Source organism: Vombatus ursinus, unplaced genomic scaffold (genome assembly GCF_900497805.2).
Source record: "Vombatus ursinus unplaced genomic scaffold, bare-nosed wombat genome assembly UNPS02015316.1, whole genome shotgun sequence".
In the NCBI taxonomy this organism is placed as follows: domain Eukaryota; kingdom Metazoa; phylum Chordata; class Mammalia; order Diprotodontia; family Vombatidae; genus Vombatus; species Vombatus ursinus.
In genome coordinates this window covers 80,326-92,903 of record NW_020955094.1, presented here as the reverse complement: position 1 = coordinate 92,903, position 12,578 = coordinate 80,326, and the positions used below count along the sequence as shown (strand labels likewise).

The following is a 12,578-nucleotide window of genomic DNA, read 5'->3' as shown; positions in this document are numbered from 1 at the left end:
GTACCTCAGAGTTGTTTTGATTTTCATTTCTCTAATCAATAATGATTTAGAGCATTTTTTCGTATGACTATAGACGGGGTAGCCCGTCTTTAGAAATGTCTTATACCAGTGAAATTATAGGTCTAATCTAAAAAGAAGGCCCTTAAAATTAGAAATATAAGTTGTTATTGTCTTCACCAGCACTACCACTCTTCTGGTTCTCTGGGTAAATTGACTGTGTCAATTTGTCATTCATCTTTCTCTTTTGCCTTCTCCACATCCAAGCCATTAGTTAATGTAGTCAACAAGCATGTATTTAGTGCTTACTATATGCCAGAGGTAAGGGATACAATGAAAGGCAAAAATAGTCCTTGCTTTCAGAAATTAACTGAGTTAGCTGAAGAATGGCTGAGGTTTGGCAGTGGAGAGACTTGAGGCAGGAACACTGACCAGAAGCTATTTCAACAGCCCAGGGGTGAGATGATCAGGGCCTGTACCTGGTTTGTGTGAGTGAAGAGGGTATGAATATGGAAAAAATTGTGAAGAAGGAGGTACCCTGGTGGGAGGGGATGAGATCAAGGGTGCATGTAGAGGGATCAGCTTTGTTAAGGACAAGGGCCACTTCATTGGAGACAGTAGTGAAGGAGGAAATAGTGGGGGAGGATGTTTGAATGATGTGAGATTTGGTGGAGGGGAGAAGATGGAGCTCTGAGGAATGGCCTCAGGTATTCCTGGTAAAGTACGATGCAAGCTTTTTGGCTGAGGGGGGAAGGGGAAGCAAAGGGCTTGAAGAGAGAGATAGTTTAGAACAGCTGCTTTGGGGAGTGGTCTAGGCAATCAGTTTGGGAGGAATAGAATGTCAGCCCTGCTGCAGAGTAGGCCCAGTTGAGAGTGGATGGCATGAATTTGTAGTGTCCCTAGTTAGCAGAATTTAGTGATTTGTTCAGTTCCATTTGTCAGCATGAGAGTAAGAGCTTAGGAAGTAGAGAGTGAGAAAGCCATCGGTTTGGGGTTTGGTGTGGAGTAATCAGAAATAGGACAGGGGGAGCAGGGGATACAAGAGATGAAGATTCTGTCGAATTACCAAATTCTGCTAATGATTTCAACACAACCTCTTTACGCTTTGTAGTGGCCTCTTCTCTGCTTTTCAGACGTATCTTTCCCCACTCCAGTCTGCCCTCTACACAGCAACCAGCATATTTATTAGACACTTGCCTGTTTCAAAACATACAATGACTCCTTAGTGCCTTTGGATTAAATCCAACCTCAGCCTGTCATCCAGGACCTTGTGCCAACTTGCTTATTTATGCCATCCCATCTAATTCCTTATCACTGCCTTCTGTGGCCTCCATCTAGCTTCATTTTACTAGCAACAGCTTCTTCCTGTTTCTCTGTGCATTACACATTTAATTCATCCTCCCTGGAATGTCCTTGGCTCTCCTTTATTCCAATCTGTGTTTTCATTTTCAAAATTCACCTCCAGAACTCACCTTCTATGATTAACCCAGTGTGATTCTGTTCCCTCCTCTACTAGGCGCGAAAATGAATTGAATATTGAATGTTATTAGCCCATAAAGAGCCCTTCGGTATATTTCGTCTGTTTTCTCCTTCTTTTTCCAGTTTTCTTATCTAGTTGGCCAGTTCACACTGTTCATTCATACTGATCTGGCAATCCAGTAAAACTCAATTTTTCCCCTCACATGACCCAGTTGTCTAACCATGCCTTTATCCTATATGTATACTAGTGATGTGGGGAACCCACGCGTAGTATTTTTATAGTGAGCTCTCACTTGATACCAAATCATCAGCAATGCTGAAACAGGAAGAAATCACTTAATTGTGCTGACTGGGTGGGGATGCTACAAATTTATGTCATCTACTCTCATCTGGGTCAGCTCTGCATCAGGGCTGACATTATATTCCTCTCAAATTGATTCCCTATCCCACTTCCTAAAGCAGCTGTCGTAAACCTTGTCTGTGTTTAGTTAAATGAAAGATGAAATCCAAGTTTCTAGTTTAAAGTGAAATTCCTCATCCAGATTCTCCATTTACCCAGTGGGTAGCACTTCAGTTATTATTAAAATGCACTTGTTCAGACACCTAAAATAAACTTACCTTGAGTACTGTTGATTTTGAGGGCTGTTTTACTCATAGTGGGGCAGGTGTAGAAAAAACTATGAGACAGGAAACTAAATGAAACTTTATCCTCAGGGACCTCAGACAAGCCTTAGGAAGCCACATTCTGTGACATCTAGATCAGTAATTGGCCAGAAGGTTTGGGTGTGCTGTTATTATCCCTACATCCCTTGTTGTGTTGAACGGTTCTTATAAATTCTTCTGTGTCTCAGAGTGAGCTGCCGTCTTCCTTTCCTAGTAAAGAATATGAAATAAAATATACCTTTGGTCTGAATTTGGTGTGTCATGAAGTAAGGGGGAAAAGTGATTTGTTTTTGTAGGAAGGGAGTCCATTCAGTTAAAAATAATTGTTGAGGGGTAACTAGGTGGCACAGTGGATAGAGCACCGGAAATCCATCCTCAGACACTTGACACTTAATGGCTGTGTGACCCTGGGCAAGTCACTTAACTCCAATTCCCCCCCAAAAAAATAGTAATAGTAATTGTTGAAGGGATTGTAATACATGATCTCTGAGGTCTCTTTTAATACTAATTACCTATTAATTTATGATTTCTTCACCATTTTTTAGGATTCACAAATTCGGCAAAGTACAACCTATAGTTTACACCAACCTCAGGGAAATAAAGAACATGGGACTGAAAGGAATGGTAATCTCTACAAGAAAAGTGATGGGTGAGTCAAGTATTTTGCAAAATGGAATTTTTTTTTTATACTATTTGTATTAAATTTGAGACTCAATTTTTGTGTTCTTTTTAAAAACAGGATCAGAAAAGTATGGCAAAAAAGGAAATGCTCAGTTAAAAACGGTTTTCTGACAATATCCCATGGTACAGTAAGTACTTCGCCCCACCAAAAAAATTCTTGTTCTCTCATATAGGCATATGTTTGTGTATTTTATGAGGCTGAAATATGTTAATTTTGTTTTTTGGGTTTTTTTTGTTTTTTTGAATTGTACATGACTTGTATTTTTAGAGTGATAAAACTGAAGGGCAGCATGGTGTAGTGGATAGAGAACCGGCTTCAGAATCAGGAAGACCTGCATTCAGGCCTTGCCTTTGACTCTTACTAGCTGTATAACCATGGACAAATTATTTAACCACTCAGTGTTCTACATAGCTCTTTAAGATGAATATGTAGAGTAATAATAATAACAGTAACAAAAACTAACATTTATATAATGCATAGTGTAGACCAGGCACCATGCTAAGTGTTTTACAAATACTATTTTATTTGATCTTCACAACAACCCTGAAAGGTGGGTGCTATCATTCCCACTTTACAGATGAAGAAACTGAGGCAAATTGTGTTTAAGTTATTTGCCCAGAGTCATAGAGCTAATAAATATCTGAAACCAGATTTGAACTCCAATCTTCCTGACTGCAGACCCAGCCATCTTATCCACTGTGCCACCTAGATGCCTCAGAGTAGCTACATATAGCCTTGGTAAAATGAGTGTCTCAACCAGTGAAGTCAGGTACAAACAAACAAACAAGATAGGACTTTGGTGTTGAGGAGAAAAAAGGCTCATTGGGGTTGGGTTTTTTTCCCACATTTTTAGTGTAGGATAATATCTGAGCAGCTACAGTTCCCTTTTCCAGTGAAAGGGAAACATGTCCATTAGATCTGTTTTTGTGTAGTATTTCATGGTGACTTACAGAGGAAGCCCAGTTATGGCAGCTATAGCAGGATTCATCAGTCAATAAGTTAGAACTCTCTCAGGTGACTTTCTGAGGAAGCTTATTTATGGTAGAGATCATCCATGGGGGATTCTGGTTAGAAGATGGTGGTAGCCCCAGGTTGTTTATATTTGTCCCTGTCTAGGGGCTCCTTAGAAATAACACATGGGGCCAAATTCTCATGAAGAACCCAAGGTGATCATTCCTTGATTGAGGTGGTAAGTGGTCTTGGTGGCATAAACTCCTTGCTTTGCAGTTCACTGCTTACAGAAACAGTGAGGGAGCTGTCCTTCAGCTGCCCCTCTTCCTGACAAGTTTCTGGGCTGAAATATAGCAATTTTCTCAACATGAGAGACCTCTACTTTGTTCCTAGATTTTGTCTAATTTTTTCTAATTTTTCCTGGGATTGTTTCATAGCAAAGTACCCTCCTTGGTGGGAGGGCAGGAAAATTTTCTTTTAAGTTGTTGGGACTCTGCAGTAATATCAACTCAGGTGCACCAGATAAATTGTGCCCAACCCAGATCAGATCCTTGCATTACCCTTTCTGGCTTACTAGCTAAATCTCCAGCTTTCTCGAATACATATCACAGAAGTGACCTCAAAGACCATGTAGTCCAACCTCTACCTGGACAACAATCCTGTCAATAGCATACTTAACAAATGGTATTCCAGCCTTCCATTCAAGGACTTAATCGAAGGGCAACCTAGTGCCTCCTTGGGCGGCCCATTTCGCTTTAGGGTAGCTGTGGAGATTAGAAAATTGTTTTGTTTCTCTAGCTAATTCTGCTATTAAACCCTGTATAGGTAGGCAATTTTGAGGGTAGAAGAAAAGCAAGGATTTTCTGTTGTTTTCGTATGGTAGACAGGGTGTAAAGGTCTAAGTACGTATTTGCATATACACTGAAGGAATGAATTCATTTGAGCTCTGTTTATACTTCTCTTATCGTGTCTTTATTTGAACTAAAGCCTACTGAATTCTGCAAAGAGCCTATCAGAGAATAACAACATTCTTTAATTTCATACCTATTTGGAAAGTATTGATTCTTGCTCATTCAGCATTTTCATATAATTATGAAGGGTATAAATCAAGGCTCTAGATTTTAGTTTAAGCTAATAAATTATTATCCTTTCACAACACAAGTAAAAACAAGGCCCTGAATTGTGTGAATGCACTGATTGTCCTCTTTTTCTAGGTATGTAAGTTTTTTTAGACATCTCTGCCCTTTTATTGAATTTCTCATCATGGTTTGGATGATGGTTTGGATTCGTTTAAAATTTGATGTGATGCCCCAGTTTCGAGCTGTTCACATAATGTAACCAGCATCACTAGGAAGCTGACAACTCAGCTTGTCATACAACTTGCATATTTAATTAGTGCTTTGTCTTTGGAGGGGAAATGCTCTCTAGGGATTCCCCTACCCTGTGAACACGTGGCCCCTCAGCAAGTTTGGTAGGGAACTCTGGCTGTGCCTCTAGCAGCTTCTGGATTGAACAGATTGAGCCAGCCATGGCATGCCAAAGATGAGAAAGCAGATTGTGAGTTCTTCGTTATAAGATCTGTCTGATTCCTTCTTTGCCAGGAGAAATGAAGAGGATGATCTGACAATGCCCCTGATGGTTACCAAGTTCTTTTTCTTCCTCCCCTGAAAGTGCTATTTCCCTCAAAATTTTATGTTTGCTGGAGGTCAGAAACTCACTTCTCTCCTCCATTTGCTATTTTATGTAGTCAGTCATTGCAGGTGGTGAATAAAGTCAAGCAATGCTGAGGAAGAGTGACTTTGAGGATTTGTTTTTTTTTTTTTTCATGTATATGTGTATTACACATTTAATGTCTCCTTCATGTGTTAATTTGCGATCAGGAAAAAGGACTGTTTTCCGGTGCAGCTGTCTAAATAGGCACCCAGGAGTAGGATCTGCACAGCTGCAAATCAGTTCTTTAAGAGAAGGAATCAGAAACTGTATTTGTGATGTTAGGGAGAGAAAGTCCTTTCTTGGACACTGGCAAGTAACTTAGACTTAAATAGTAGGTTTCCCTCACCTCCCCCAACTAGCTAAGGGATAATGATGTCCACCAGTGTATATTAAAGCTCAAATTTGGGGTTCCCTGTTGGCTAAGGCTAATAATTCTGCTTTCCCCATGCTGGTAAGATGTGATCCTTGACCTCTTTTATAGTTACCATATGACTTTGCTCTAGGGTCAAATAACTCTCATTACTCCATGTTATTAGTTTTCCAGAATTGGGTTAGTAGTAGATTCAGGAAGGCTGTGAAAAGAAATTTGAGCTTTATTCTGAGAGATTTAGAAGTCAGTTGTGAAGGTATAGATTAGCAGTGTTCTCTTGCCTGGTCTTTTCTGTGATATTTTTAACAGTAAGGAGGCATTCTCTTTTTTCCTAAGTAGGCAAGAGACAAAAAAGGCTTATGAATTTCATATTCTCCTCCCTAGATAACTGGCTTTAATTTTTTTAATATATGATCCTCCGTGAGTCAGTGAACATTTCCTTCTTCCTAACTCCAATCCTATGGGCTTTATTGCTATATGATTAGTTTAATCACTTAGACATAGGTAAATAGGACACTTAACTAGGATAGGGTATCCAGTTAGGACTAAGCTTAATTAAGATCCGTTTGTCCATAGTTTGGAATTACGTCCAGAAGTATTTTAAAAAGCTTTTCCCTTAAACTAAATGCTTAATTTAATGAGACTTTTCTCTATACAGAGTGAAAATTATTTTGTAAACCAGAAGATGGACGGATATAGTTAGTTATTAGTTGAAACAGGGCATTAATTGGAAAATTTATTTAAAATTTAAATTATTTTAAAATTAAAACCAAATTATTTTTTATTTATATTTTATACTGTGTAAAGTTCCTTGTCACTATCAATACAGTAACCCATTGTTGCAGATACATTTTTTCAGTCAAAGAAGCCATCATTAATTTACCCATATTTAACAAGGTACCTCTTTCATTCCCTCATTACTATTCCCAATTTATGGACTATTGGATTATATTTCATGAGTGACCATAGCTGCTCTGAGACATAAAAACCCATCTTTTTCACACCAACATTCTCCTAATGACCTTTGGCAGCGGTTCATGAAACACCACAATTTCCAAAGAATCGAAATTGCCGGTTTCCCAAAGATGATTTGCATGTAAGAATTGGCTTAGAATAGATAGTCTAGGAGGGAGGTATGATCAGAAGGTGGTTAACTGGTGAGAGCAAGGGATAAGAACAGATGGGAAGCCTGAGTGATGCGCTGATAGCCACAACATATTAGATGCCCTAGAAGTCGACTGCTCCTAGCACGTTGGGCGAGTCGTCAGTAGAGGATTTGTGGGCCAGTATGAGCCCAGATCAGAGAGGATGTGAGGCATAGATGAGTTGTGTTCTTCACCATAGGAGGAAGTACCTGTGTAGATGAGATCATAGATCCCTTACAGTAAATACGCTTCTTTAAGCTTAGCACACGCCAGCAGTGAGTGTGCAGTTTAATAGATTCAGGAGCCCTCTGTAAGCATATGGTCTCTTGCAATCAAATAGGGAATAGGAAATGGACAGTTTTCGCAGATATCATATCCATGCTAAAAATAAGGTGGCCATGAACAGCAGGGTAGGGTTCCTTCACTGTAGAATTATTATGTTCTTTATTTTGTGTGGATGTTAATAGACATTGACTTTTAGAGGAGTAGCATGAATCTGGTCTAAGTTTATCTGAATTATGAAGAAGTTCAAAGATCTTCATTGTGACCCTCTAACAAATAATGCCTGAAAGTACAAAGAATGCCTTTAGCACTTTATGGAACTTTTCTTTTTTTTAATTTGGAGTCAGAAGACTTAGATATGAATGATCTTGGGACAATTACTTCATCTCCCTGAGAAGGGAGAAGTTCCTCATCTGTAAAATGGAGGGTTTGGACTAGATGAACCCAAAAGCCCTTCAAGATCAAAATCCTATTATCTTAGAGAAGATAAAGGAAAAGTTGATACCAACTGCGACAACTCAGCACAAGTCCTCACCACTATTCCTGGAGAGCCTACGGAATAGGATCTAGGAAAGATTCTCCCGGGGCCATTTTATGGGGAATAGTGATGTACTTGTATGTGGAAGGGGAGGATCTCACTGGGTTATGTTGAATGAATACCAGTTGTTCCAAATAAACAGGATTCTGCTACACAGAATTTTCTTGATTTTTTTTTTCCATTTTGTTGGATACGGTGGCCAGAGGTTGTATTCTATTTGAACTTGGCAAAATTTGAAAATTATTTACTTTAGCTCTTCCTTAGCAAACCTGGGAGGTGAAGGGCAGAATAGTATGTTTCACAGGAAGAAATCTTAGGCCATTTTGCTATCTTAAAACATTTCATTTTTTAAATAAAAGTAAATCATTCTCCTATGCTATATTCCAGTGGACTAATTATGATGCTTTATGAAAAGGAGAGAAGAATAGCTATTTTTGACACCTTTCTTTTTTTTTTTTTATTCTGTAGCTAACATGCAGGAGTAGATGTGTGAATGTGGGGTGTTTTGTTGAAACTTCAATGACAGAGGTGCTTTGCCTTAAAAGATACCTCTCAAAAGCTTTTTTAGTCTCCAGAAGTATGGATCTGTTATCTGTCATCACTTCAAGAAGAAGAGAAAATTATTTGTCTGCCATTTGTGCTCTCTGAAGGCAATAATTATTGCAAAGCGTACTCTTCAGCTTTCTTTCTGTCTGCTGGGAGTTAGCAGTGTGTTTACATTTATAGATGCATTTTTAATTTAGCCAGAAAAGGGAGCTGAAGGTCTGTGTCAGTCAGTGGCCATTCTGTTTCATCAGCAGGTATTAGGACTTAATGACTCTAAAATTGAGCTGCAAAGCATTTCAGACCCAGCCAGGTATGGCTGGATCCCCTGAGCTGGAATAGACACATTTATTACACTAACTACTGATAGAGATTTAGTTATGGTCGCATCTGCTATCAAGCTTAAACCACACAGAAAAAAAAATATTTACTCTTTACCTCGAATGCAGATTTTGGATGAGAAGAATCCGCGGAAAGAGGGTCTGAACATACCTATCTTGTGCCTTCTAGACTTAGGAGATCCTTGAGGCCTGAGACCATGTCCTACCTAAACTTTGTATCCTCCTATTGATTGCTTGGTACCTTGTGTGTAGTAGGTGCTTAATGAATGGGTTTTGTAATATAATCTATTCTAAAGACTATTGTAGCAAATAGAAAAATCCTTTTTTAAGGGCTCGCTTGCTATTAAATAATGTTATTTTTTTGTTTTCCCTTTCTTGTCATAGGCTAACCGTCCTCCTGCGAAGCTCAATCTCTTAACCTGCCAAGTGAAAACAAACCCAGAAGAGAAAAAATGTTTTGATCTCATATCACGTAGGTTTTTCTGAGATCCCTGCGGGATGTAGGGAATTGGGAGTTGGGAAGGGGACCTTTTTTAATATTAGCTTCTAAGGTTCCCTTGTTTTGAGCAACATAACAGCTTCTGGTTGTAAAGTCGTGTCTGACTCTTCATGACCTCATTTGGAGTTTTCTTGGCAAAAATACTGGAGTGGTTTGCTGTTTCCTTCTCCAGACCATTTTACAGATGAGGAAACTGAGGCAAATGGTGAATTGACTTACCCAGGGTCACACAGCTAGCAAGTGTGTGAAACTTGATTTGAACATAGGGAGTTGAGTATTCCTGACTCCAGGCCTGCCTGGCACTCTAGCTACTGTACCACCTAGCTGCCCCAACATAATTGCTCCCCCACTTCGGGGAGCTACTCGGTTGCTATTTAATCAGTACTAAGCTTCAGTTGTGTTGTAGGCACCAAATTAAAATAGCCACAAGCCTCCTTGTTCCTATCACTTGTACTAACTACCTGTGACGTTATGAAGCATTTGATTCAGATTTGTAAATAATTACAGACAACCCATCAGCCTTTTTTATCAACATGTACTTGTCCCTAGGGGCAGCTGGGTGGCACAGTGGATAGGGTTCTGGCCTTGGAGTCAGGAGGACCTGAGTTCAAATCCTGCCTCAGACACTTGACACTTACTAGCTGTGTGAACCTGGGCAAGTCACTTAACTCCAATTGCCTCATCAAAAAGAAAAAAGAAACATGTGCTTGTCCCTGAAGGTGGGTAGATTGGTGCTAGTGTAATTATTTCAGGGATCCATGACCTCATCATTGTGGATACTGCTCCACTGGCACCAGTTGCAACCTTTCTACAATCTAGTAGATGACTCTGTAGGAATTCTTCTGATTTTAGTGGAGAAGATTATAAATAAATATAATTATAGTGCCTTGTTTTTAAAAAGCAAATCAGCATAATTTAATTCTCCCCTTGAAAGAGGATTATAGGCAATTAGTTGACAAAAACTGCTGAGAAAACAGAAAAATAGTTTGACTGAAATTAGGATTAAGAACAACATTTTATACCATTTATCACAAGAAGCTCTAAATGGATATTAAAGGTCATAGGATAAAAAATTAAAACCCAATTACGTACCTTTCACAACTATGGCTATAAATAGTATTTTTAACCAAACAATGGATAGAGGCAGTGATAAGATTATATAATTCAATTTCTTGAAATTGAAAAGAATATTCAGTGCAACTAAGATAAGAAAGGAAGCTATTGGGGGGGAGGGAAGAATCTTTGCTTCTAATATCTCTGATAAGGGCCTAATAGTCAAGGAATCTAAAAGGAACTAACACAAACGGTTACACAATAAAAGTAAACAATTCTCAGAAGAAGAGTTTAGAACTATAAAAAACCATATGAAAGAGTATTCTTAAATTACTATGAATCATAGAGCCCTGGATGAATCTATAAAGCTTGAGTTTAAATCTCAGCTCTAATGTCTCTGGACTGGATGACCCAGAAGATTCCTCCCTGCTTTAAATCTGTGGTCTTATGATCATATGTGTGGGCAAGTAATTCTTACTGGTAATTTTCCTAAAAACCCAAATGTAAATGTCTAAAAATCATGTCAGTTATCTTGAGGAATCTAAAAGCATTTACCAGTGCCCGTTTAAGGTCACATTGCAAAAGACGCCATATGATCGTTATTTGATTTCTGCCTCTTTTCCCGGGATCCCTCTTTGTTCTGTCCTGATGTCCCTTTGAGGTTTTTGTCCTGTGTACTATTTCTACAGGGCCTTCTTGCCTGGTTTTAATAAAATCTTTACTATTTGACTCTTCGGGAGTAGGGGAGGATGGGTTCATAGAAGATTTTTGTTAACCCACAGCTGGGTCTTAAGTTCCTTATCAGCAGAGGTTCCTTTGATCTTCCTGCGCTCAGATGCCCAACTCCTGTCACTATCCTGGGGATAAAAGTTCCTGGGGCTGGAGCAGGGTCCCAAACCAGGTAAACCCAGGGCTTGTGGCTTCTTTACCTCTACCCTGGAGGTCTGGAGATGTTTACCCTTCACTGGAACCAAACTTTGTCGTGGGATTTTTCTTCTGATCTCGAATTGTCCCAGGAAGACCACAGTTGTGCCACTATTCTTACTTATTTTTGCCCATAGTTTACTTGACCTAAGGTGCCATTTTGTCTCTTTTGTGGAGGAAAATCTTGAGAGCTCAGAATTTTCTGACCTACTCTGCCATCTTTCCAGAATCCTGTCCTAGATATTTCTTTTGTAACTTTCTTCTAACCCTTCACCCCTTTACTCTCAGAAGTGTTTTTCTTGTTTCTCTAAAAGGTCTGATCCTATAATCTTAAAGAACTAGAAAGGAACTTAGAGCTCATCTATTTCAACCCCTTTATTTCATATATGAAGAAACTAAGACCCAGGAAAGGGAAATGACTTGACCAAAGTCATGTAGCTAGTTAGCATCAAAGTCTGGACCAGACTCCATAGTCCCTTCTAGCTCTCCAGCTCTTGGCTGACTGTATAATTTTGATTATCCTCATTCTCCTGTACCATACATAGGTTGTCCTCATTCTTACGTAGTAAGAATAGGAAATATTTGGTCATTAATTGAGCCTGCATTTTGAGCTCCTGTCATATAGATGTTTCTTGCACGTGATATTAAGTTATAAAGTTTATGGCCTGTTTGGAATTTGTAAAAGAGTAAAGCAGCTTTTCTTTATCCCTAGGAAACAACCCAACCCCATCCCTTTCAAAACCCTATCACATCATTGGAGTTTATTTTTGTAATCTTTCCCATCCTTCTTTTAGATCATTTTTGTAATCATATACTTGCCTTGACTCCTTTTTTGCATAATAATGTATCTTGTAAGGCACAGAGGGGGGAAAAATCCTTCTACCATCCTCCCCCATAGTGGATTTCCCCTTCAAACAAGGGACAAGCTTAGTTTGAGCCAAAAATTTCTCAGCTGTCAGTGGATGGATTCTAATGCAGGTTCCTGAGATGTGATACAGCCTGCCAATAAGATTGATTATACGGAAGTGTTCATGGGCTTATTTTGTCTTGGTATGTAGTTTTATCACATAGGCATACCTCAGTAACTGAGATCTCTTCCAACCTACCTATAGGCCTGGAAAGAATTTCCTTTAAAGCATTTACGAAAATTCAAAAACTGCCAATTGGGTCAGCAAAATAAGGTTCATTAATTGCTGGGGTTGAATTGAAACTATACCTTAATTATACAATGTTTCTGTCCTTTTATTATTTTACAAATAAACAAAACAAAACAACAACAACTTTTTTGGTCCAGAACTCTCAATTCATTGGTACAGAGAATTCCTGATAAGAAATATTCCACTATTCATACAGCTCAATTGATCAGTCAATAAACTTTTATTAAGTACCTACTATGTG

General features: G+C 38.9%; 1 protein-coding gene across 4 annotated transcripts in view; it reads left to right on the top strand.

Annotated features, from left to right (window-relative positions):
• The window catches only part of ASAP2 (ArfGAP with SH3 domain, ankyrin repeat and PH domain 2), a 166,594-nt gene that overhangs the window by 74,727 nt on the left and 79,289 nt on the right, over window positions 1–12,578 (top strand). For all 4 annotated transcript variants that reach the window (XM_027847176.1, XM_027847174.1, XM_027847175.1 and 1 more), the window contains exons 9-11: window positions 2,685–2,788; window positions 2,879–2,948; window positions 9,089–9,176. In XM_027847176.1, the coding sequence (XP_027702977.1) occupies window positions 2,685–2,788; window positions 2,879–2,948; window positions 9,089–9,176 (262 nt within the window). The remainder of the gene's footprint in view (window positions 1–2,684; window positions 2,789–2,878; window positions 2,949–9,088; window positions 9,177–12,578) is intronic.